The sequence below is a fragment of the Panthera onca genome, chromosome E1 (assembly GCF_046562875.1).
Source record: "Panthera onca isolate mPanOnc1 chromosome E1, mPanOnc1 haplotype 2, whole genome shotgun sequence".
Taxonomy (NCBI): Eukaryota; Metazoa; Chordata; class Mammalia; order Carnivora; family Felidae; genus Panthera; species Panthera onca.
Genome location: NC_138352.1, coordinates 34,115,193 through 34,143,094, shown reverse-complemented (window position 1 = coordinate 34,143,094; position 27,902 = coordinate 34,115,193). Strand labels below are relative to the sequence as shown.

General features: G+C 37.1%; 2 protein-coding genes across 5 annotated transcripts in view; one reads left to right on the top strand and one right to left on the bottom strand.

Annotated features, from left to right (window-relative positions):
- Positions 1-27,864, bottom strand: part of SSH2 (slingshot protein phosphatase 2) — a 256,836-nt gene extending 228,972 nt beyond the window's left edge. For both annotated transcript variants that reach the window (XM_060647808.3, XM_060647811.3), the window contains exon 1: positions 27,609-27,864. In XM_060647808.3, the coding sequence (XP_060503791.2) occupies positions 27,609-27,671 (63 nt within the window). In that variant the 5' untranslated portion in view covers positions 27,672-27,864. The remainder of the gene's footprint in view (positions 1-27,608) is intronic.
- EFCAB5 (EF-hand calcium binding domain 5) overlaps positions 27,536-27,902 on the top strand; it is a 187,732-nt gene continuing 187,365 nt past the window's right edge. For 2 of the 3 annotated variants that reach the window (XM_078437557.2, XM_078437554.2), the window contains exon 1: positions 27,536-27,639. The gene's annotated coding sequence lies outside the window, so the exon portion shown is untranslated. Of the gene's footprint in view, positions 27,686-27,902 lie in introns of all 3 variants that reach the window. The other variant, XM_078437552.2, reaches the window with a different exon arrangement.

Sequence of the window (27,902 nt, the reverse complement as noted above, 5' to 3'; positions counted from 1 at the left end):
TATTTTTAAATGGTCATCTATACTGGAGGCCATAGGATTCTATTACTAAATAGTAATTTTAGGAAAGAAAGAAAGAATTTGTGATTTAATGTGAAGAAAACATTTCCTCCCTCATCTTTTATAAAAATTAGGACGATCTTTCAAAAGGTATAATAGCTTTATAGGCTAGTATATGTGAAGTTAATAAAGGAAACTGATTAGAGATTACACTTGATCCCACCATAGAGATGGGTATATACCAGCAAGAAAAAGCCTACTTCCACGAAGCTCAAGAGTGGGAAGTCTTCATGGTCCCATGGAATGACTAGAAAGGCCTTTGAAGAGAATCAGACTTTAAGCATATTCCTTTCCTTCCAAAATCCAAGAAAACAAGAGTTGGAACTTTATACATGAGATTTGGTTCCATGGCAGAGACAAATTGAAAATTAGGCAACACTCTGGGTTGGGATCTATACGAATGCAAAATAAAAATTGAGTAATTTTTACAAACCAAATATTTTAATGGCTTACATTTCTATAGTCTTAACTGCAACCTTAACGACATAAATAGAAAAAGTCACTATAAAGAGGGGTGCCTGGGTGGCTCAGTCAGTTAAGCATCCAACTTTGGCTCAGGTCATGATCTTGAGGTTTGCGAGTTCTAGCCCCGCATCTGTGCTGACAACTGGGAACCTGTAGCCTGCTTCAGATTCTGTGTCTCCCTCTCTCTCTGCCCCTCCCCCACTCACACTGTCTCTCTCTCTCTCCTTCAAAAACAAGTAAGCATTAAAAAAAAAGTCACTCTAAAGAAAGAAAATTGATATAATTCATATATATTCTTTCATAGGTAACTTCTATCCTTCTAATTTAAAATAATGAAAAGCATTTTATATAAAAATCAAGTCTAGTTTTTTATTTTTTATTTTTTTTTTAATTTTTTTTAATGTTTATTTATTTTTGAGACAGAGAGAGACAGAGCATGAGCAGGGGAGGGGCAGAGAGAGAGGGAGACACAGAATCTGAAACAGACTCCAGGCTCTGAGCTGTCAGCACAGAGCCCGACGCGGGGCTTGAACTCATGAACTGTGAGATCATGACCTGAGCCAAAGTCAGATGCTTAACCGACTGAGCCACCCAGGCGCCCCTAGTTTTTTAAAAAGAATGAACAAATGGTACTGAGACAAATGGATAGCTACATGCAAATGAAGGAAGCTGGATCCTTACCTCACGCCATATACAAAAATTAACTCAAAATGGATCAAAGAACTAAAAGTAAAAGAAAAACTCTTAGAAAAAAACATAGGAGTAAATCTTCATGACATAGGGTTTGGCAAAGGATTCTTAGAAGTGACATTAAAAGCTGAGCAACGAAAGAAAAAATAGAGAAATTACACACCATCAAAATAAAAATATTTGTTTCAAAGGATACCCTAAAGAAAGTGAAAAGGCAACCCACAGAATGGGAGAAAATATCTGCAAATCATATATCTGACAAGGTATTTGTATCTACAATATATAAAGAACTCTTACAACTCAAAAATGAAAAGACAACCCAAAAATAGTGAATAGACATTTCTCCAAAGAAGATATAAAAATGGCCAAGAAGCACATGAAAAGATGTTCAGTATCATTAGCCTTCAGAGAAATGCAAACTAAACCCAGCATGAGATAGCACTTCATACTTAAAAAGATTGCTAGACTCAGAGTCAGATAACAAGTGTTAACGTGGATATGGAGTAATCAGAACCCTCTACACTTAAGTTCCTTTACAGGGAACGTAAGATGGTGCAGCTGCTTTGGGAAACTTGTCCAGCAGTTCCTCAATTAAACAGAGTTACCCAGCAATTCTGCTCCTTATGTAAATACCTAAGAGAAATGAAAATATATCTCCAAAACATAAATGATTATAGCAACCTTATTCATAATAGTCAAAAGATGGAAACAACCTAAATGTCCATCAGTGGAAGAAAGGATAAATAAAATGTGCTACATCCATATAATGAAATATTATTCTATAAAAAGGAATGAAGTACTGATACATGATACAATATGGACAAACCTTGAAACTATTATGCTAAGTGAAAGAAGCCAGCCACAGAAAACAAAATAGTGTATGATTACATACATATAAAAGTCCATAACAGGGAAATCTATAGAGACAGAAAGTAGATTAATGGTTGCTTGGGTGGTGAAAGGGAAAGAGAGGGTGGTGATAATTAAAGGGGAGAAGGTTTCTTTCTGAGCTGTTGAAATTGTTCAAAAATTGACTGTGGTGATAGGTGCACTTATCTACAAATATACCAAAAAACAGTGAATACTTCCAATGTGTTAACTATAGAGTATGAATTGTATTTCAGTAAAGCTGTTTAAAAATAACAAGTCTCAACAAAATTTAAAAAGATCATCCTATGAAAAACACCTGGTCATGTACTCATTTGATTTAGGTCCTGACCATGGACACTTTTGTCACATTCAATGGAAGAATCGGTCTGGGTCAGACTTAATCACAGGCTAGATCCCTGGTACCAGTTTTTCATACTTTAGTGCCTACCAGAATCACCCAAGAGCAGTTTAACAACTCACAGTCCTAAACCTCATTAAAAGAGATTTGGTGGGGGGCGCCTGGGTGGCGCAGTCGGTTAAGCGTCCGACTTCAGCCAGGTCACGATCTCACAGTCCGTGAGTTCGAGCCCCGCGTCAGGCTCTGGGCTGATGGCTCGGAGCCTGGAGCCTGTTTCCGATTCTGTGTCTCCCTCTCTCTCTGTCCCTCCCCCGTTCATGCTCTCTCTCTGTCCCAAAAATAAATAAACGTTGAAAAAAAAAAAAAAAAAAAAAAAGAGATTTGGTGGGACAGAGATGAAGCCTACGAATCTATGTTGCTACGTTCCCATGTGTTTAATGCAGATGGTTAGTGACTACATTTAATTACAAACACTTCCCTGCACTATGTTATCTGGATGAAACCCACCAGATTGAATACATTTCTAAATAAATTCTAAAATGTCAAACAGGTACCCTAGTCATAGAAAAAGAAAAATAGGGGCGCCTGGGTGGCGCAGTCGGTTAAGAGTCCGACTTCAGCCAGGTCACGATCTCGCGGTCCGTGAGTTCGAGCCCCGCGTCAGGCTCTGGGCTGATGGCTCGGAGCCTGGAGCCTGTTTCCGATTCTGTGTCTCCCTCTCTCTCTGCCCCTCCCCCATTCATGCTCTGTCTCTCTCTGTCCCAAAAATAAATAAAAAACATTGAAAAAAAAAAAATTAAAAAAAAAAAAAAAAAAAAAAAAAAAAAAAAAAAGAAAAATAGCCTCCAAACTTATGACTTGCGAAAAGCAGTCCGAAGGTTAACTACAGATTTTCCAGACTTCTCATTTGAATGAAAGGGATGTCCAGCTGCAGACAAAAGAACCATATATAGCTATAAAAGCACAGAACAGGACTGCATTGTTATATGGTGACCCACTTAAATCAAAAGTCCTCAGTATAGACCACACCACAAATACTTGGTAGTATTAACTGAAAAATATTTACTCTTGCACGTTTTTTTTAGAGAAGGCTTCACACCCAGTGTGGAGCCCAATGCAGGGCTGGAACTCACAACCCTGAGATCAAGACCTGAGCTGAGATCAAGAGTTGGAGGCTTAACCGACTGAGCCACCTGGGCGCTCCTACTCTTGCATATTTTAATGGTTATTATTCAATACTTTTTGTCCTGTTTGTCCCATTACTTTTCTAGATTCTAGTTTAAAAATATCCTTAAACTGAAGAGATTTTATATGAACAACATATAGCTTAAGATATTTACCATCAAGAAGCTTTTCAAAATGAGAAAAATGGCTTTTAGAATTTTAAAAAGTAGAGAAATAAAGAGATAGTAGACATATGTATATATAAACTTCTAGTAGTTCCTTATCTGGTATTTCTATCTGGAAAACATAGAAATTTGAAAGCAACTTCAATCTAACACCTCCCCTAAAAAAAAAGGGATTCTAAATACAGAAAAGACATATCCCAAAGCTTATAAACTCCATCTCTTGGGGCTTTAGGGTTGCATGCCTTTTAAACCTTCAGTTTATTTATTCTTACTTCCTATTCAACTCTGCGAAGCTTGGCTTCCTTGTTTTCTAGTTGGAAGCGGACATAAAGCAACAAATGTTTTTTTTTGTTTTGTTTTGTTTTGTAAAGCAGCAAATTAGTAGAAGTAAAGAGCTACTAGAGAAAGACACAATGACAGCAGGAAGTAACAGCTGACACTATGACAGTAAGGGAGAAGATTCAGTAAAGCTATAAAAAGTAGCCACAAACACAAACACCAAGAGCACAATCCTACTTGGAAAAGATGCCCCTAAGGGCATTACTGTATTAGAGCTCAGTTTAATACTTCCACCCCTCCAAAGCTAATCTCTCCATCTGTCCTCTGGAACCTCTCTCCTCCCATTTCCTCTGGAATGTTATTCCATGAATCATCTGTTCTTCCCTACTACATCTTGACCCCTTTTCTTGCCTAAGGACTCCTTCCTCTCAGCAGAGAAATATTCTCAAATCTCTCCCAAATAACACACACACAAAAGCCCTTCTTTTACCTGAAACTCTCCTCTAGTTACTTTTTTCTCCTTTCCTTCAGAGACAACGTTTTGGAAAGGGCAATCTCTGCTTGCTTCCTCCCCTTCCTCACCATTCATTTATCTTTTAACCTTCTGCAACAGAATGGTCTTCTGACCACCAACTGTACCATAGCTGCTCTCTTATAGGTCACTAGCGCCCTAACTACCAGGGTAACTGACTGCCTACTCTTTCTACTCTGTTGACCTCTCCAAGATACATGATCCAACAGTGACCACTTCCTTCCTGAAACTCCCTTTTTGCTTAGAGTCTGTGAAGCCATACTCACTTGAATTCTTCAGTTCTGGGATGTATATGAAATGTACACACAAAAAAAAAAAGGTGGTGGGGGGAGGAGACTCATGATGAAACAGGTTTGGGAAATGTGGTACTAAGTTAAACAAGTTTCCTTACTACAGGATTTCTCAGATTTCTCATATCAATACCAGAGTTCATTGTGACTGTACAAGATGGGGTTTTGCAGTGTCTCCCAAACTTACTTGACTCTAGAACCCTTCTCTCCCTTTTAAAGAACCATCTTATATGACAAATTAATTGAGGAACATAATTTGAGTAACATTGCTCAAATTATTGTTCTTTTTATTGATGTTCTTTTCAGTCTTATCTGTAAGATCTTCTTCCTCCACTAGCCTCTCAAATGTCCAAGGTCCTCAAAAGTCCACTTTTAGTGCTTCACTCATTCCATACCTTAGTCACCTCTCAGTCGTCTACTTGTCTCCACCGTATATATTCATCCTAATCAATCAGTCATATTCTCATGCTTTTAACCTGCCTTAGAGTCAATAAGTGACTGCCACTTACTAACTGTGTAACCTTGGATCTTGGTTTCCTAATCTATAAAATGAGAATAACGATGCCTATGCATAAGGATTAAATGACATAATATATATAATGCATTTACCACAGATATTTACACATCTACAAAATATATACACATTTAAGCAAAAGTTTAATAAGTGGTCACAAATATTTTCTCTGTCCCCAGCCTAGATCTTCTTGATGAGCAGCAAATATATCTATCCAACTTAGGAATTTCCCTTGGTTGTTTCATATATACCTCCAATTCAAGATGCTCACTTCTCATCTTATCATCTAAATGGCTCCTGTACTCTCCAGCTGGGTGAATAGCACTACTCTCTACCCAGCTGCCCAAACCTGAAACACTGATGCAATACTCATTCACATTCATACACATTCTCTCTGCCCACCAATTTAGTAACTAAATATATCTGACTTCCCTCCAATACATTTTCAGATAGCTATCTTTCTAAAGTGCAAAATCTGATCACATCACCCCTCTGTTTAAAATTCCTCAATATTTCCTCAAGGTTTTCAGGATAAAATTCAACCTCCTAACATATCATGTAAGGCTCCTAATGATCTGGCCTCTTATGTCTCATCTCCCTCTATGTCCAATCCTAACATATACTCTCCACTCCTGTCAACTCAAATCACGTGTATTTCTACAAATGGTCATTACTGTCTTGTCTTTGCACATCATATTCTTCTGTTCATAAAGTCAATTCAACCACACTCCTACCCACTTTACTGCTGGTTAATTCCAAATGGTCTTTTTCATGAATTTAATTATATGTTATTTCATTCCCAGCCTTTAAATTTTCTCTATAACAAATGTAAAACACAGCCTATAAATGTAAATATTCATTCTCAACCTATTTAATACTATAAAATACAAGCAGTACATTCAACCTGGTTAGGTAAAATTATCAGCCCCAGAACCATCTTATTTTAGTAATTAGGAAGGCTATAATTAAGATTAACATTCCTTTGCTGACATATGTTTACTACATATTTTTAATATTCCAGATACTAAGGAGGTCACAAAAATGAACAAGAAAATCTCTTGACCTCAGTCTAATGAGGGAGGCTGACCCTTAACCAAATAACCCCAATATAATTCTATAAAGATGTATATGTGTATAAAATTGTTAAGAGAAAACAAAGAAATGCTGTGATTTCAAAATAATATAATAAGAACATATTCCAAATAAATGTTCTCCCCCTCTGTGAAAACTCACCCAATAAATACCAAGATAAATTCTAGCTTTATCACTAGGGTCACCATGTGTCCCCATTTGTATATCTTCATTAACAGCTATTGCACAGTGAAATAATTACTAGCATCCCTTTCATTCTCATTATTTGGTAATAAATTATAAGTTTGGACAATAAATTGTAAGTTCACCTTATTTATCATCCACTTCCTGTTCCCCTAAAAACAACTTCAGTAATTTGTTCTTTTCACTCTGAAGGCTATATCTATCATTTAACATCTTTAGGAGGGGAAAGTATCTAATTTTAACTACTCTGTCTCTGAGATGGATCAGCTCAAAATATTTTTCAGTTTTACTACCTCTTTCTCCTTCCCTCCCCTTCATATTTGCTGGGAAAGAAGACTGTCTTTTTTAGCCTAGAAAAAAAAAAAAAAAAGTAAGTGGTAGAGGCATCTAGGAGAGCCAGGAAACAATAGACAAAATCTATGTTAATTTACAGGGCAAATACTTAAAAAGTATATATGTATATATATATTTAATATACATTTATTTTAAATATACATTTAAAATACATTTATACATTACTTTTAAATATACATTTATTTATTTATTTATTTTGAGAGACAGTGTACCAGCAGGCTTGAGCAGAGGAGGGGCAGAGAGAGAGAATCCCAAGCAGGCTCCATGTCAGTGCAGAGCCCAACTCAGGGCACAATCCCAGAACCCTGGGATCATGACCTGACCTGAACGGAAATCAAGAGTTGGACTTTTTTAACTTACTAAGCCACCCAGGCGCCCCATACATGGTGATACTTTTTGAGAATGTCTCTCAAGGTAAAAATATTCAATTTAAATATATGAAATAATAAACTAATGAAAGTTTCTTTTTTTAACCAACAAAACAGAATGTATATTTTTAAATGAATATTCTCTTCAAATAGTCATCTTGAGAGGTTCTATGATTTCTCACTACTTGAAACATTTTGGGAATATCTGCTTGGAAACTGTGTTTAAGCCAGTTCTGGATTCACAGAAATTTATCTTGTACACAAGGCTTTTTTTTTTTTTTAACTCTAAACTCACAACCCTGAGATCAAGACCTGAGCTGAGATCAAGAATCCGACGCTTAACTGACTGAGCCATCCAGGTGCCCCTATTTTCATTTCCTTTACTTCTTTTACTGAAATTATTAATTTTGTGAATTAGGTTCTATGACTTAGGGCCCCTTCCCTGTTCTTATCTCTCTGCCAAAACCCTTAGACAAGTTTTTAGATGTGGTTTCTGCCCCAAGATTATGCATCATCCACATCCACCAAAGTCCCACAGCTTTGAAAGCAGGGACAAATTATTTCAGACATTCTTGTACCCATAGGGCCTGAAATATAAAAGACACTCGATTAAGAAGTTTTGGTTTGGTTAATTACTAATCATCAGACATGGATACAAATTTTTCTGGCTATTGCCAATAATCAAATTTACCTTCAAAGGAAGATTTGCTTCCTTGGAGATATTTAGAAGAGCTAAGGGCAAAGCCAAGAACAGCAGCTCCAAAGATGCTAAGCAAATGTTGCATCTTTTGCACAAGTATGTTATCTAATTTCTTTAGGGACTAGACAACAGTGTTTCAAATATACAAGCTCTGTTATGTCTGTCAAAAGAACTAGTCTTACTATCCTATATCCTAGAACTCCTTAACTAATTGAAATAAAGAAAACACTAAGGTCCAAAACCCAAATTGGCTATTTTTCATCAACATCTGGCCTTAAACACTTTGTTACTTTTAAAAACTCTCTGATTATCTCCAAGACCGCCAATCAATCAAGAGTCAAAATGCATCAATCCTGCCAAAATCTTAATCATGTTTCAATCCTTTTCCAAAGGTTTTCATTGAGTTTCTCTAAGCCTCTCTTAGTTATAGAAGATTATTAAAAACTATATTCTTCATTACTGTAAAAATGGCTTGAGTTTAAGTTTCAATACAATTTCTCTTACAGGAAATCATAAAAATCTCTTAAATCTCTGTAACTAGGAAAATAAATGTCTATGTATATCTCCAGTTATCCATACCTGTCCTCTTTTTACTAGCAAACAGTATTTCCAGGTATCATGGCAATATCTGTATAGCTATAAAGATATCAAAATCAAGTTTCCATTAGGCCTAGTTCCATAACCACAGTAAGATTAAAAAAAAAAAAAAAACATAAAATAAGACTCAGAAGCTGAATTTAATTAACTGTAAATGGATAAATCAGCCAATCATAAATGAATGAGTCTCAAAGGACAGCAGGAAAAAAATAATCACAGATAAGAGAGACTGAGAGATATTTAAAGTTTTAGAAGTATAAGCTAATTATAACTCATATATTATAAACGTCACACCTTAAATTCCCATGGTCACATAGCAGTCATACTTAACCATTCTTACTATTAAGACTTTCTGGAACCAGGTCCCTGTACACTCAGATTCCTAAGAATTCCCAAATAAGAATTAAATTATATGGGAAAGTTGCCAGTGTCTGTTATTACTAATGCTCATACTGAGCAAAGAAACACCACCCTGTTACTAATGTACTACATCACTATATGAGTCACCTTAAAACAAGATTTTCCTCCTTTGTTTAAAAACAAGACAACCCTATACCAAGCAACAAGTGATAAGGTACAAGTTTAGACAACTTTACATTCAGTAGAAAACACTTGGATAACACTTGAAAAAAAGCACACTACTGCTCTTAAGAGTTTTACTGTCTATCACTCTTAAGCTTATTTTAAAATTTTGGATCTTCAAGAAAAACATTCAGAGGTTGCACCCCTGCCCATTGTAACCTGCAAAGTAAATTCTTCTCAGAAAAGGGGGTGTCCTATTTGTCTTCCTATATGGCAATTTCTTAAGCTATATTTATACCTTACCCTATATATGATTCATTATATTTGAGCACTCCAATATGACCCAAGCAACTTAAGTCCTAAGTATTTTAAGCTACAAATGTAAGTACAAAAAAGTACTTTTTGTCAGTGGTACAAGATCTTGTTGGACATATGTGTCAACACTGTAAAACAGATCACCAGTAGCTATTTATGGCTCAGTATAGCTTTAGTTGAAAATGGTTAACATCCTTGATGAATGAGTCCCAGATGAATTTTATCATTAGGGTTTCCTAACCCTAACATCTTGCACTCCACTTAATATCACTTTGTCCTTTGAAAACCTTTACATCATAAATTTGAAAGGAAGCAAAAAAAAAAAAAAAAAAAAAAAAATTTGCATTAAAATAAAAATATTCTTTTTTTTTTTCTTTATTTTTTAATATATGAAATTTACTGTCAAATTGGTTTCCATACAACACCCAGTGCTCATCCCAAAAGGTGCCCTCCTCAATACCCATCACCCACCCTGCCCTCCCTCCCACCCCCCATCAACCCTCAGTTTGTTCTCAGTTTTTTTTTTTTTTTTTTTTTTAATTTTTTAATATATGAAATTTACTGTCAAATTGGTTTCCATACAACACCCAGTGCTCATCCCAAAAAGTGCCCTCATCAATACCCATCACCCACCCTGCCCTCCCTCCCACCCCCCATCAACCCTCAGTTTGTTCTCAGTTTTTAACAGTCTCTAATGCTTTGGCTCTCTCCCACTCTAACCTCTTTTTTTTTTTTTTTTTTTTTTTTTTCCTTCCCCTCCCCCATGGGTTTCTGTTATGTTTCTCAGGATCCACATAAGAGTGAAACCATATGGTATCTGTCTTTCTCTGTATGGCTTATTTCACTTAGCATCACACTCTCCAGTTCCATCCATGTTGCTACAAAAGGCCATATTTCATTTTTTCTCATTGCCACGTAGTATTCCATTGTGTATATAAACCACAATTTCTTTATCCATTCATCAGTTGATGGACATTTAGGCTCTTTCCATAATTTGGCTATTGTTGAGAGTGCCGCTATAAACATTGGGGTACAGGTGCCCCTATGCATCAGTACTCCTGTATCCCTTGGGTAAATTCCTAGCAGTGCTATTGCTGGGTCATAGGGTAGGTCTATTTTTAATTTTCTGAGGAACCTCCACACTGCTAAAATAAAAATATTCTTTAAAAATATTCTTCTGTATAGGGGTGCCTGGGTGGCTCAGTCGGTCAAGCATCTGACTTCGGCTCAGGTCATGATCTCTTGGTTTGTGAGTTTGAGCCCCGTGTCAGGCTCTGTGCTGACAGCTCAGAGCCTGGAGCCTGCTTCAGATTCCGTGTCTCCCCCTCTCTCTGCCCCTCCCCTGCTCATGCTCTGTTTCTCTCTGTCTCTCAATAATAAATAAAATGTTAAAAAATAATAATAAAATAAAAATATTCCTCTGTATAAATGATACACTTCAAAATTTAAACAATAAAAATAAGGGGCGCCTGGGTGGCTCAGTCGGTTAAAAGGCCGACTTCGGCTCAGGTTGTGATCTCGCGGTCTGTGAGTTCGAGCCCCGCGTCGGGCTCTGTGCTGACAGCTCAGAGCCTGGAGCCTGTTTCAGATTCTGTGTCTCCCTCTCTCTGACCCTCCCCCGTTCATGCTCTGTCTCTCTCTGTCTCTGTCTCAAAAATAAATAAACGTTAAAAAAAAAAAATTAAAAAAATATATATATAAAAGAAAATTAGCATATTTTCTTCAGATCATATTAACTTTGGCCAATATATTTGGAGGCAGTTATGTTAGAATTTTCCCTTGATATACAATTGATAATCTTTGTCCTAATCCCTCAACAGTGACATTATCACTTTGTCTAAGTTTTGGCTAGTGTGACAGAAAAAAACCCATCTTTGGTCCATATTGCACATCAGGAGTCTAGATGAGCCCTAGACAACTTAAATTTCATCATCCTCACACATCATGTGCTATACCTATGGTAAAAATAACAGCTACCATTATGGGAGACTTAAAAGGCCCAGGTTCTGTGACAAGTACCTCATAATAACTCTGGAGTTGCAACAATTGTGCATTTCATTTATGCTAATTTGATTACATGTGCTTGGAAGAGAGTAAATACGAATGAAAATATAAGTTATCCTACAGTGCACATGATTTTACTTGCAATTACATTCAACAAGTGCATGTAACAAAGTGAGCATGAGATGAAAGAAACCACATCCCCTCAGACAGTCTCAGTTACAAAGTTTTATGCCCAAAACCATATATATTGTTCTTTATGGGTGGTTTAAGAGATATTTTTCAGGGATAATTTTGACTATAATTTGATTTTTGCCTTATATGCTAACTTTAGAACTCTGGAGGATAGGACTTCCTCTGTGTCTGTGATAGGACTTCACTGTGTCTCATGGGTTTTCATAAAGACTCTGTGAGGTAGGTACAACTATTAACCCTGTTTTACAAAAGAATTAACAGGCAGAGAGATCATGCAACTTGCTTGGCAGAGGTAAGATTCCAACTTGGGTTTTTCTGATTCCAAAGCCTCTGCATTCAACTACTATGCTCTATTGCAATATGCCCATTTTCCAGATGGGAAATGAGAAGTTCAGAAAGATTAAGCAAACTTGTCCAGTATTGCTCTGCCAGTAAGTCTTTATACCAGTACTTAAACTCAAGTTTTCTCATTTCAAGTTCAACACTCTTTCCACATTACAAAAAGATGCTTCTTTTCCACCAAGTTATCCTAGAAACCTAATAAAGTAACTAACTGATGTAAGTCAGGAGTGAGTAGTAAATGGGGGAAAAAAATACTGTTATAAAGTATTCACAAACTGGTGGCCCACAAGATAAATCTGGGGCCACAGATAAGCTCTCTTTAGCCCTCAGGATACATTCCTTTAAATCTTCATTAGTTGTGGGGCGCCTGGGTGGCTCAGTCAGTAAAGCGTCTGACTTCGGCCCAGGTCATGATCTCACGGTTCGTGAGTTTGAACTCCACTTTGGGCTCTGTGCTGACAGCTCAGAGCCTGGAGCTTGCTTTGAATTCTGTGTCTCACTGTCTCTCTCTGCCCCTCCCTCACCTACACTCTATCTATCTCTGTCTCAAAAATAATCATTAAAAAAAAATTAAACTTCATTAGTTGTTATGATAGACAAAGTCTGAAACAGCTGTTGCAAATATCCTTCTCCCTTCCTGCCACTCAATGATTAAGCTGGAAAGTCACATACTTGCCTTCCCAGGCTCTCTTGCACCTAGGTAATCATGTAACCTAGTTTTGGCCAGAGACTAAAAGAGAAGTCGGCTAGGAATGGGGGGTTTGTTTGAGAGAAAATTTGTACTTTCCTAATCAATCAATCAATCAATCAATCAGCGAAATGCTGGCAGTGTACCGTTTTACCTCTTCTTGCATCAAACATGGATGTACTGCCTGGGCTGCCTGGAGCTACAACAGATACTTTTTTAATGTGCATTAAGATGGGAATCAGTATACTATTAATGGCAGAACATAAAGTTATAAAGGACTTGGATCCTTATGACATTGTTCAGCTACTGAGTAGTCCTGGACTATCTATCTTGGACTTTCTGTTACATAAACCAAAAATATTGTTATGATTTAAACTTGGTCTTTTGTTACTTGCAGCCAAAATCATTTCCAGCCAATTCAGTTGCCAACATTTAAAAATCAGGAGATTTCACATAACAATCTGCATTACTAGTATTTCTTGAACTAGAAGACTTTTCTGGAAACACTGTATCTACACTCTCACTTTGTTACAACTGCCAGCCCCTGATAATAGAGCTCTTAGTCTCCAAATTATCACAGGCCCCATTTGGCCAGTTTCACTAATTTTGTTCATCTGCCTAATCCCACTGCCATATTTAAATATGTGACCTTCTATATTACATTTCAATGTATGTCTAGCCTAGAACCCAGGTGGCCACTGAATGCCTAGCATTCTAGAAAACCTCCAATCAATTCCTACCTAAGACAAAGTGTAGGGTTTTTAGTATAGCAAAAACTCTCCTAAAACTGCTCAAGAAAGGAGTTATTCTAAACTTTATTCCTGAGGCCAAACTCTGGAAACTAACAGTGAAAGAGTCAGAGTAGTCAATTTTCCAGTTCTGAAATTCTGTGAAACCCTAGGAGGCAATATTTATAAATAAACACTAAGATTTTGACAGTAATCAAAGGTTTCAAGAAACTTCCTGCATTTCCCCCATAGAAGTAGCAAAGAAATATAAAAATTATTGTATCCAAGATCCCCAAAACAAGAAATTTGGGTTGTGATTTTGTAGTCTTAGCAAGGTAAGCTTACACCACTACTGCACATTACTGGTAAAAGGTTTAGGGTTCTGATAGCCAAAGCTATTAAGCCAGAATTTCACAAAAATCTCATTAGTCACAGGTGGGGGATGATGTTGGGGGCTCTTTCAAGATGGCTGTCATTTAGAATTGTTAAATAATGTAGACTTTCACTAGAAGCAGTTCCAAGAAATGACACACATCTCAACTACCAGAAGACTATTTCTCGTGAATTCCTTGGAAAATAATATAAACGAAGGGCTGAATTATCTTAAATATCACCCATTTGTGCCCACTGAACATTATATTTGGACATACACTCAGTGCAAAAGTTCACCCTATCTTTATCTGAAGAGAATTTTAATAGCTGTAATGGTAGTTGTAGGTAACCACAAACTACAGTTCTCACCATCTTCAAATATACTTCAATTACACATTACTTCATTACCATTACAAAGATGGCTGTGTCCATTTTAATCCAGGGTATACAACTTCTCATAAAGTAACACATCTGAGAATACAACATACTGGACACAATTCAGTAAAGACCCAAATATATCACCTAAAATAAATATGCTTTGGTAGCCAAGCTATCATAATCTCTTAAAATTAAGTATGTATGTAATACTGTGCAAAAAGCAAAGAATTAAATCTACTTAACAACAGTAATCACGAGCAGTTACTGAACACTCATTATGCTATAATGCTAAACACTGTGCTAAGCAGTCATTCAGTTATTTCGTGAAAGCCAACAGTAATTCTATAAGATAAGGAAGCGAAGCTTAGAAAGGTGATTTGCCCAAAGACAGTACTTAGTAAGTGGGAGAGCTGGGATTTTAACTTCAGAATCTGAGTCCAGAACCTAAAGCCAATCTAATCACTATACTATAATGCAGCCTACTTCCTTGAGAACAAGTTCTTAAGACATAAAATCATTATTAAATTAGCCAGAGAGGGAAACTGTCCTTTTGGATCCGGATGTGGCAGGGAGAAAAGTATACTGAATGAGGGCCAGTGTATAAAATACTTTTTCTTCAGAGGAATATAATCAAGAAAGGTTTAGCAGCATTAAAAAAATAAAACAAAACAAAAAAAAACTCATTATTTCAATATCACTGTCACATTACCTAATAATCTTAAAAAAAATTCTGCTCTCTACTTCCAAAATTATATTTCAGAAAGTCAGTAACAAATCAAGTACAGTAGGTAAAAAGCAAAATGAGGAAAGAGAACTTTCTAACTTTAGGGAGGGGTTAAGAAATAACTATCTCATAAGGCATTTTCTCTACTATTGACCCATACATTTTCCAAGAACATTTGTGTGTGTTCAAATATTTTCCAAAGGCAACTGTCCATTTCAATAATTTTTCCTTCCTCTTTGAATGCAGGACCATATATGATCTAATTCTATATAAGATTTCACTTTGGAGTCCACACAACTATTGCAGAAAAGAGAATCACTAATTAGAGAATTTCTAATTAGAGAATCACTATCATGGTTACTTCCGAAATGTGAGCCACAAATAAAATACAGAATAAAAAAGTACAAAATGAAATGGGACATTTCAGTATATCAGCAGATGAAGAGAATAAAACACAGAATCTCAATCATCTAATTTTCTAGATCACATACTTAAGATAAGGCAAGTTGTTTTAAAAAGGGTAGACTACTAGTAGCTTAAATGACAAAGTCTTGTGCACAGTACACTTAAATGTTTTGCAAATGAGTGCAATCCAATAAAGTGAAAAAAAAATCTATGAGAAAAAGAAAGAAAAAGGCTGGGACCTGTAAAGCACAGTCTTCCTCTGAGTGCCTTGAATCACCTGAAAGGACAGCTGGAAGCAAAGGAAAGACTAATTTGGTGAGCGATATCTCTATTTCTAACTTTTGGCAGACTGGCATTCTAAACAAGCTCACCCAGTACAGAGGTTCAAATCAACCTTGTGCCTTTAATGATTTTCATTTTGTGCCATAACTACAGTCTTCTATAAGACATTTTTCAGAAACAAAATAAGACTTTATGGTTTAATTAATAAAACTCTCTTAATTTTTAAAATCTTTTGGATTAAAGCTCCATAAAACAGTGCTTAAATGGAAATCTCCTAAGAATATCTTCTTTCTCCTAAAAGCCCTATATTTAATTTTCAAGATTCTATACCCTGCAAAAATGTTTTGTAAGCAAGTGGAGGAGTTCCTGGATTTTTCGGCCACATCTTGTCTAACCAGACTTCCTTTACAGTCAGTATAGTTTCCTTTGAAGTTTAATTGAAAACCACAGAATCAGCATAAAAAATGCTCACAGTTGAAAAGTTGCAGCTTATATAAGATAGATCAAGAAGAAGAATCAAAATACTGTGCTCATAGAAAACTTAGTGCAATTTTTTAAAGTACTCTCTCAAAGAAGAAATAGGTTGTCTTATTTTCTAACAGGGTTCAATAATAAAAACTATAATCAAAATGCAGCCAAAGCCTGAACCAAAGACCTCTTGTTATATCACCATTCAGTTGCTTTAGAAATACATCTTCTAAAAGCTGCATTCAATTTCAACTCCCAACTGTTTGGTATAGCTGAATTAGACAGATCATTCTTCTCACCTATTGTTTCTTTGTACAAAGATATATTTAAACCCATGAATACATTCAGTGTCCTCAGATTCTGCATATTTAAAAAATATCTGTAAATTTCTGTTCTACTTTGCCACATGATTTATACCCTCAATCATTAAAAACACCAACACAGCCTATTATTTGACTATCCAAACTACGATGACCACTTCCAATGATCCATCCTACCATATAGCAGAACATCTAATAAATTCATATGCTGCTAAGCATGGCCTAGTAAATTGATAAGCTCTCAAGGGAAGGAGAGTTTTAAAGATTACAGTTGCATTAATGATTCTGTATGGTGCTCCAGGGTCATTACAAAATCACACACAACATACTCTGCCGGGAGACTGGCAACTAGAGCAGAGACTCCCTGATTTAAAAAATAAAGCTATTGCTAAGTAAAAAATAATTAAACAGAAAGAAAAAAGATATAGAGAAACTAACCCCTGAAACGGGCTATTTGTTTGAATTCTATTGTCATAAAGAAAGTATCTTCTCCACTAAATGTGTACTCTAATGAAAGATTGCTTAATAAACAAATAGCCATCCTAAATCACCATCATCGTAAAAACAACTAATACTCCATGAATGTATGCTTATTTGGTGCCAGACATGGTACTAAGGCATTCTCTCATTTAATGCTTATTTCTCTGAAAGAAGTACTATTATTACTCCTATTTTACAGATGGGCAAACTGAAGCATAGAACACTGAAGTGACTTATTTATTAAGTCTAGTAAATTGTAAACTCAGGATTCAGATTCAGGCAGATATTTTCCAGACCCTACACTATTAACCACTACAGTGGACTGCTTCATGTTGCTATAGGTATTTTTGAAGCTTAAGAAGAGAGAAATGAAAATACTATTAGGGCTTCCCCATCACATGGTATATATTAGAATCATAGATACTATTTTTACTCTAAACCACAATCTCTTTCTCAAACCCCAAAGAATCAATGAACTTCCTTAACAGATTAAGATGCGTCATGAGATGCTAACATGTGGTTTACTTTAATTTTGCTTGAGACATGCTAAGTATCATAACTGTGAAAAAAAAAGGGCTCTCCCAAGTTGTTGCTGTTTCTATAAAAATGTCTGAAGTAATAATCGGAAAATCATTGCTCCAATGAGCACGTTGCACAAAGACGTCTTTCCTTAAACTTCAATAAATATAATTTCATATATCCCCCTATCTGTCTGAAGCAGTGAAAAAGAAGTTGTTATATTTTTCTTTCACTAGGGGAAGGTATGGAGTTGGGAGAGGAAGAGTAGGTAAGAGGCAAGGTAACACTCAGAAATACACATTTTCCAAAGATAAAAGAAGCTTGATTATCAGGCTACCATGCCTTAGACAGCAATATCTCACAATAACCACCCTGTAGGAAAATAAAAAAACAAAAACAAAAAAACTTGCTTCTAATTATGAATGGAACTGGAAGGGATTAATATTTAGAAGTAAATAACATATCTTTCATTTTCTTAGTCGCAAAGATCTTTTGTTCCTCCATCTTTTCCAATTACTGTTTCACATTCCCTATCCATTATTCCTTTTGGAAGTGGTATCTTCTTCCTTGTACACACTTGGTTTTGCCTCTCCCATTGCCCTCACTATACTACTTTTTTTGGTTATGCTGCCTTCCCCCACTAGACCTGAAAATTCTAAGACAAAGATAATGCTTTATATCATTCCACAGTGCCTGAGAAGGCTCTCAAATGAGTTTATCAACTACCAAGAAAGGCATAAGCAGGAAAATGACACAAGTCACAGCGATCCAAACTAACACAGGGCAAACATGAAAAAAATGACTTTAAAAAAAGGGAGGGGGGAAGAAATCAAACAGCACCTGGGAAGAGAGACTAACTCTAATATCCAGAAGATAATTTAGTCTAGTAGTTTGTTTCTGAGTATGATAAGCAAAGTTTAAATCCCAGCTCTGCCACTCCATGCTGGGGGAATCTAGACATCTCTCTGAAAATCAGTTTATCTGTAAAATAGAAACGATAATGGTACTCCTTTGAATGGTTGTTGTGATGCCTGTTTAGCACTGAACCTAGTTTCTACAGCACAGCAGACACTTGAAACATGGTAGCTATTAGGACAGTTATACTTGCCCCTAATCACAAACTTTAACAAACTCGCTTTACAGGAAAGTCAAGAGAACAGACATACTATATGAAAGGTAAAAGTAACAGCACAGATGTTATAGTTCAGAAGAAATTATGTTTACTTCTCCAGCCCTATTTTCTGCACTTTGCAAGACATCAGCACTGTACTGCTTGTGGTTCCCAGCGTACATCTGCCATTTCTACCCTTGTGTTTTAAGTTCATGCTTGAGAATGCTTCCCTCCCTCCTGCTACTCACCCCTAACCCTCTGTCTGCTAAGCCAACTCCCACTCACTATTGAAGCCTCAACTAAGAAACCCTTGGTGGCCTTCTTTCTCCTCCTCAAGGCTTATATCATCTATGATTACTACACTATTTACTTAATACCAATCTCTCTACTTATACTCTAAAAGCTTCCTGAAGCCAGGGACTAACGGGTTGCTGGATCCTTGACACTGGCATGAATGAGTAAATAGATAACTCTGGAACTGAGTATAGCCCAGGGTACAAAAAGGTACTAAATTACCTTTAAAAAAAAAAATTAAATTAAACAGCTTCATGAAAACTAGGCTGGAACACAGTACGCTACTTCTCCCCCATTTGTTTCTAAGCATATCCTCTCTCATTCAGCAAGTGAAATATTTCCCGTCTTTCAGGAAATCTAGGGAACCATGGGACCTCTCACTACATTTCAGAGCCAAGATCACCTCACAGGACTTTCTCTTGACAAACAGGAAAATGAAGGGCACTGTGAACAGCAGCTGTGCTGCTCAGCTGGACAAGAAAATGGAGGGCAGTTTGTAAAAGAATCTGAAAAGGACTCAGCGCTAAGAACCAGAGGAAGAGAATGGATGGGGTTACTTGAGCAAAACAGCACTCATTAAATATTTGCTGATTAACAAGCTTCCTTAGGTCTCTCCCATGTATACTTTAGCTCTGGCATATTTCAGATTGGATAAAGGGTCTTATCAATAATCACACTATTATTATTATTATTATTATTATTATTAGAAATAGTTCCTTTACTATAGCTAAGATTTTTGAATGAATGAGCAAATAGGTGAAAAAAAAATGGACACGTGAATACCTACGATGGGCCAGGCAATGTGTAGCCAGCAAAACAGCAGGCATTTAATGGAAAAACAGTAAAGCTGTTTTTCCAAGCTGCTGGTACTAGGAATGATATTTAATGGTGCTATATAGGAAGCAGTATGGGCTCTGCATGGTACCTTTTTCAGACTGCACATAATTTAGAATCTGTTCCCTCTCACTTAAAACCAGATAGAAAGGACAAGAAACCTGAAGATGCCTTCCGATTACCAAAGGCATGCTCTTGCTCTGGACTTCGCAAGGCACCTGAGTCAAAATTTTTAAATCTAAGCTAGTTTAAGTTTATTGTCTGTCCATCCAACTCTTAATGAATACTAAGTAGTATGTGTTAAACTAAACTCCTGTGGGAATAGCAATGGAACACATTCTAGCTTATACTCCAATTTAGTATTTCCCATAGGTAGAATTATACACCATTAGAAAAAGAAGTGATTGGGGAACATCTGAGTGGCTCAGTTGGTTAAGTGTCCGACTCTTGATTTTGGCTCAGTTCATGATCTCACAGTTCGTGAGGGGCTCTGCGCTGTCAACACTTGGGATTCTCTCTCTCCCTTGCTCTCTGCCCCCTGCCCTGCTCGTGCTCTCTCTCAAAATAAATAAACATTAAAAAAAAAAAAAGAAAAGAAAAAAAGGTGATTGTTTCATAAAATGCACTGAGACAAGTTGTTATCTATTTGGGACAAAATAAGTTTAATATTTACCTCATACCATGTAGTAAAATTAATTTCAGGTGATAAAAGTTAAACATAAAAATAAACTATTAAAAAACTTAAGAAATACAGGTGAATATTTCTCTAATGATGGAAAATTGAACTAAGCAGAAAAACAATGGAAAAACATATACACATAGACTTTAGATTGATGGCATTAAAATTTTTTAAATGTCTACACATCGAAATGAATAAAACAAAGTGGCAAATGAAAAACCAAGGCAAATGTCCACCATAACAGAAAAAGGTTAATATTCTTAGTGTATAAAAAATATTTACAAATCAGGAGAGCTCCGCTGGCTCAGTCGGTACAGCATGCAACTCTTGATCTTGGTGTCATGAGTTCAAGCCCTACATTGGGTGTAGAGATTACTTTAAAATTCTTTACAAATCAATATGGCAAAAATAACTATCCATGGAGAAAGCTGGGCTAATCGCATGAGTGACTTACCAAACAGGGAATATAAAATATATAATAGCAAATATTTGAAAAAAAAATGTTTAACCTCTGAAAAAAATGTAAGCAATAAAACAGCAGAGGTTAAGAGGAAAATGTCTGGGGTCAGACATCAGGCCTATCACTCATTTTACTTGGGCAACTCATTTTACTTCTCTGAGCATCAATTTTCCTTGTAAAATAGGGATAATAATATCTAAACCACAGGAGTGATGTAAAAATTAAGTAACAATGCATGTAAAGTACTCAGCATAGTGCCTGGTACAGAGTAAGTGTTCAATAAACAACAGCACTTATTATAATAAAGAAAATGGATGATGATGATGATGATACTCAGGGCTAACGAGGGAACAGCAGAGCCAACATTTTATGCACCTGACCTCTGGCATATTTCACAGTTTGTCTACAAAGTTTGATTCAGCCTTTCTAGAGGACAATTTAGCAATATGTACCCAAAGTCTTAAAAGGCTTCTGGAAACAGAAATGCTTAAAAACAATGGAAGAACTTAAAATGGAAAAGACTGCTGAATAATACTACATCCATCGAGTCATCCATCTGCTGATCCACATGTCCAATATTTTTGACCCTAATGATACAAAATTATGAAAACAGACCTAGTCCCTGGCTTAAAGGTTAGTTGGGGAGATAAGTAGTCAAACAATCAAGTATGTTAAGGAGACAAGAGCCACGATGGGTAAGTATAAGGTACTACGGTGCGCATAGAAGGAGCACCTACCATAGTCTGGGAGTGGAGCCAGGGAAGCTTCCCAGAAGAAGTGACATTTAAGCTGGGACCTGAAGGATGAGTAGGAATTAGTCAGGTAAAGAGATGAAGAAAAAGTGTTCCAGGGAAAGGAAACAGCATGTGCAAAAGCCTAGAGATCAAAGGGAGCATGGCATGTCAGCTTGACTGAGCAGTGTGCAAGGCAGGAACTTGGGAAGATACAGGGCTGAAGAGGTAAAGCAAGGTTAGCTCATTAGAAGTCTTGCTAGCAAAACTCTGGAGTGTAGACTTTATTCTAAGGGCAATACAAACAATTCCAAGCAAATAGTGCTAATAAATGAAGAGTTAATATTCATAACATATCAAGAGGGTACACAGGCTGAAAAGAATGACCAAATAGCTCATATAATGGAAATAAGGGATTATAGTGAAGGTTGTACAACTCTGTAACTTTACTAAAAATCACTGAATTATAAAATTATTAAAACGGGTCTATTTTAGGCTTTGGAGACGATAGCTCAATAAAACTATCTTTTTTTTTTTTTTTAATTTTTTTTAACGTTTATTTATTTTTGAGACAGAGAGAGACAGAGCATGAATGGGGGAGGGTCAGAGAGAGGGAGACACAGAATCTGAAACAGGCTCCAGGCTCTGAGCTGTCAGCACAGAGCCCGACGCGGGGCTCGCACTCACGGACCGCGAGATCATGACCTGAGCCGAAGTCGGCCGCTCAACCGACTGAGCCACCCAGGCGCCCCGAAAACTATCTTTTAAAAAACTATCTTTTAAAAAGTTAACAGAAACGCCTAATAAAGATTTGAAAAATACTCAACCTGTCTAGTAATAAGATATACATAAAACCAACGAGCTACTATTCATTATCTTTGAAAATTACTAATGATTAAATGTGAAATGAGAATATCCAGTGTTAACAAGGTTAGGATAAATGAGTATTCTTACACTATGCTGGTCTGTGATCCAGTAATTCTATTTCTTGAAATTTTAGTAAGGTCCAAAATGCTGTCAAATATTTATGCCCAATGATGTTCACTGCAATGTGATTTAAAATAGCAATAAAAAAAATTTGGAAAAAATCAGATGTTTACTAATAACGGAATGGTTAGAATGAGTTATAATATAACTGCTCAATGCAGCCATTTGAGTGATATGGTACTACATCTATGATTTATTTCAAACTTAAAAAAATATATATATATGAAGTTACATACACAGCAGCATTTCAGCTATGTTATATATATACAGATATAACACATATATAAATAGATAGGTAGATAGATAGAACACATATATTTTATTATCTTTTCTGTGCTTTTCTATATTTTCTAAAATTTCCTACACTGCCCATGTATTATTTCTACAGTGTAAGAAAGTTTCTAAAGCTTTTAAAAATTTAAAGGCATCACTTTTAAGTATTTATACTTCAGATAAATCAATTTCATATTTGCTATGGTTTTATTTTCTCTGGGGAAAGATGCAGTCATATTTGAATATATATAATAAATAAGTAATTTAATAGTATCTTATTTATCAAGTATCATATATGTAAATAAATTTCCTGATTAATTAAAATGTACATTATAAACATCAAAACTTCAGTGAGAATTGGATGGATGTCTATCTAAAAGTACAATTCACTCAATCCTGACTGCTTAAATGAAGAGAAAATAAGATGAAGCTTTATTATGATTATTCAGGGTCATCTTAGAGAGGGATTTGTCCTCACATTAAGTAGTTCATAACTGCCAAATTTTTTCTTATGCCAGCTATTTAGAAATCATCTTCTTCCTCCCTTGCTATAAAACCATCAGCTATCATTTCCCAGAACTATTAGCAGCCTGTCTTTAGCAGCACTTGCCACACTTTCCATTCCTTTTTTGCTGTTGATAATCTTCTAAGAATAAGAAAACTAAATATCCAAGTTTTAGGAATTATGTATAAACTAAGAGATAATAGGCTTCAAATAAGGGTATCACCTAAAAATGATTTGCACAGACCTAGATGATTCTGTTCTAGTTAAGCTTACAATATAAATGAACTGCAAAGAGGAGTTCTTGATTGTATCTTAAGTCTTGATTTCTTTACTATACTGGCAGTCAAGTTCTCAGGATCAGAAACTCATATGCTGTTTCACACCATGGAAAGAAATGTGGACTAGGAGCCAAGGAACTTAGTTCTAGTGCAGGTTCTTACACCAACCAGTTTTGTAACCCTCAGTAAGTCTTTTAACCTTGGTACCTGTCCTGCATAACTTATAAGGCTGCTCTAGACTTAAAGTAGATCACAAACACAAAAACACTCTGAAAAGTATAAAGCACTACACAAAAGTAAAATATTTTTATAGTATTTCATTGTGTTTATATGACCCTGGATCAACATAGGTATCCACTCATAAAATTCATACCAGAAAGAAGGAAAGAGATAATTCTTAAATTGCCTCCTATTAATTAGGAAACATCTATTATCTTAGAAGAACAATACATTCCAAGAGTTGGCATCTCTGATTCCTCCTCCCCTATATCCAGTCAGTTCCCAGGCCCTTTGTGTTTTCTCCATAATCCCTCACATCTGTCCCTTTCTTTCCACTACCAGTTCACATCCCCAGTTTAGGCCTTTTTATCTTACACCTGAGCTACCACAATAGCCTCTAACTGGTTCCACTCATGGCCTTCCTTTGCCTCTCTCAAATCTCTCTGGCAACAGCTGCCAGATCAATTTTCTGAAAACACCACTGTGATTATATCTGCTCAAAACCTCTGAAGACTCTCCATTACCTTCCCCATCAAGTTCAACCTCCTAAGCTCAGGAGTCTCTATGCAGTCCCAGCTTCCTCTTCACCTTTATCTCTTACTACTCTTCCAAAGAAATCCTTCTTCAAACTGGTCTAGTTAAGTCCTTCAGATATGCCTTGTACTTTTCTGCCTGTAAGTGTTGGGAATATAGCTTCTCTCCACCTGGAATACTACTTCCCAGCTTCTATCCCAGCCTATAAATATTCTACCCATCCTTAAAGGCCTAGTTTGAGATCCACCTACTATGTGTACTTTTCTTTGATTACCAGATGGAAAATTCTAAAGTTAGACAAATCTTCAACAGCTAAGTGACACTGGGCACATTCCTTAATGGCTCTTTGCTTCAGTTTCTTCATCTGTAAGATAGGGATAATAGCAATTTCCTTTGGACATATTGTGAGGAGTAAATGAGTTAATCCACGTAAAGCACTTGGCATGATGCCTGGCACAGACAAAAACCCAAGAGATGTGAGATACTGTTACTTCTACTATTGCCAGTAGTGAATTTATCTTAATCTGAATTCAGACAATACTGGCCATTACAAACCAGCTATTCATATACATGCGGTATCATTTCCCTCGCTCTCCTTTTCTACCCTCTCATCTCACATTTGTTCTTTCTGCCCCCTCCAAGATTACATGATCCTGATAGACAGGGTCAATGTCTTATACATGTTAGTATCTATAACAGCCACACATACCCAGTAGATGATCAATAGATTTTTTTAATCCCCAAAATGAATATTGAAAAGCTGACAGTATTAAAATGTCCTACACCTCCCACAGTGAAAAAGTAAAATGAAATGCTTAAAATTATTAATTAAAAAATCTAAATCTCCAGTCTCACAAAATTAAATCTCTACTTTCATGGTTCTCTAGATTCTTTTTGCTCTCTTTTACTTTTAAAACAAACAACTTAACCTATTCATGCAGCAAGAGATGCAAGAGCAAATATATGCAGGTCAGACAGCAGCCAAATATCGGAATACAAGAACCACAAGACAACTCTGCTGAACACAGCGCTGGATGAAGTGAAATAGGAAGACAATTTAAAGGGAAAGGTAACTGGCTTATCAGTCATACAAACACTATTGAGTGTTACACACACACACATCCCAGGATTCCGAGGGCCATGCATACACAACTGAAATAACCAAGTTACCATGGTAAGTAGACATAGAAATATCAGCTCAACAACTGAGCTTACCACATGATCAATTTAATTACCTATCTCAAAAGTGACTATTACTATACCTCAATATTCTAAAAACTAAGTTTTGGCTAATTAAGTCATATCAAGTAGATATGGCCTTATTGTATACTAATCATTCACCTCAAGGAATTTAGTATGATAACTCGATACATGTATGTATGTTATTATTATAGCATAAACTGTTTTAAACAATGCCCAGGGGAAATGATGTTACTATAATACTGGTTTATAGTGTATTTATTTGCATGACTCTACTAACTTTCAGTTGCTTTCTCAGCCAAAATCACACCTGGTGACCACTATTCTCAAAGGGTTTACTAGTAAAGAGAAGTAAAATGGTCTGATGGAATGTTAACTTTCCAAAATCTAGCATAAAGTACTACATATAAATAAATTTTACTAAATTTCTATCCTATGATACTTGTCTTCAGAGGACCTTAAAAACGTTTTACCACCTTTGAAGTGCAACTATTCTCAAATCACAAAATCTTAAGAGTTGGAAAAGGCCTTAGAAGTCCCTCACTGCAGGAATTCTTTATACTAACTTCCAGGCAAAAGGTCCTCCATCTTTTCTTTTAATACTTTAAGCAACGGACATTCACTATTTTTGCAAGGCAGTCCACTCCACTGTTACAAGATTCTTCTTCCTTACAATCATTGAAAATCTGCCTCCCTGAACTTCTACCCAAGGATCCTAGTTCTGCTCTCTGCAACAATACAAGTTAACCCCCGAAATATAATCACTTCTAGAATTAGGATATAATTGTCAATTTGGTCACACAAAATTCACAAGAAAGCTCAGGGGAAAAAAAAAAGAAACCACCACTATACAGAACAAAATTTTGAAATTCAGGAAACTATGTTGAAATCACAAGTCACTGTATTTTCAAGATATCAAAGCCCACAGCTCAGTGAACATATAAATATAAAGAATAACCTGATGTTTTACAGTGAAGGGTGGTACAGTGTTTAGTGAATACCTTTTGGCAACTTGAAACTACTAAATCCACCAACACAGTTTTAAAAATTACAATTCGGTAGGAAGTTCAAGATGGCTTTTCCAGTTGCTCATTATTTTCATTCTATTTCCTTCTACAACATTTGCATGTTTTAAAGATCCCATTTCGCCCCACTGATGCAATATTTTATTTTTTAAATAAGCATTTTCAAGAATAAAGCCTAAAAGAGTGGGGTGTAAAGGGATGGAGGTGGGGCTAGGAGCCAAGTCAAAGAAGGGCCCAGCAGGAAAAGGCTGGTTATTGGGTATTTTCCTTCTGGAAGCATGCTTCACTGGCATACGCATCTGAAGCATACAAACACGACCCAAGAACAAGAACGATCATGAGCAATGAGTGCAAGGCATTAATACCTGTAAGATGTAAATGAATTGGCCCTGGTTATCAAACAGCGCCAGATGCTTCAGGACTACTTAGAGAAAAGGTAAGACGTCCAAGAAAGAGACCTCTCTGCTGGAGAGGAGGGAAGAAACCAAGGAGTAACTACCAGCTCAGCAATCCAATGAAGCCCAAACAGTACCAGAGCCCAAGAAAGACAGCAAGTGACTAGAGGGAAGGCACATACCCCGGAGAGCCTGAAGAAGGGGTTGCAGGGTGGGAATACTGAACGAGTCCATGAAATGGGTGTGGGTATAGGGATGTGGTGTGTGTTAGGGGCAACGCAGGAGTCCCATGGTCCTCTCCCTGCAGCAGAGCAACAGAGGGTACAAGGAAGGGGGAGGGTGAAAAGCAAGAATGACTCATTCGCGAAAGGAAGTGTTCAAGCCGTAGGAAAGCATGCCACGAGGGTGGGGGTTCGGGGCGAGGACTGTGAGAGCCAGGTGTTCAGAGTGATGGGGGCAAAAACCAACGTCCCGTAGGTCCCGTAGCTCGTCTTAAAGATGGGGGGTGTGGGGGGTTCGCGGCAGCCGAGTGCCAAGGCCTGGGAAGCCGCGCGGCGCGTGCGCAGTGGCGCTCGGCGGGACCCGCTGAGGCAAAGCGGAGCCGCAGTGACAGAAGCGAGCGGAGCGGCCGCCGGGTGGGACTCACCGAGGCGCAGGGGCTGGAGGTGGTGCTGGGGGTAGGCGACCGCTGGACCGTGACCAAAGCCATCTAGGCGCTGCTAGGTTGTTCCGGGCAGGGCATTCTTGTCCTGAGTATGGGGGGCGGGAGGGTGACGGAGCCGGGATGGGGAAAGGGGTGTGGGAGGGGGGTGAGGGGAACGGGGAGGAGGAAGAGGCCGAGGGAACGGCCGCAGGCTCCGCACCCACCACCGGACTCTCGCCGACTGACGCGCCGAACGGGCGGCGGGCGGGCGGTTCGGCAGCAGCGGGGCACAATGAG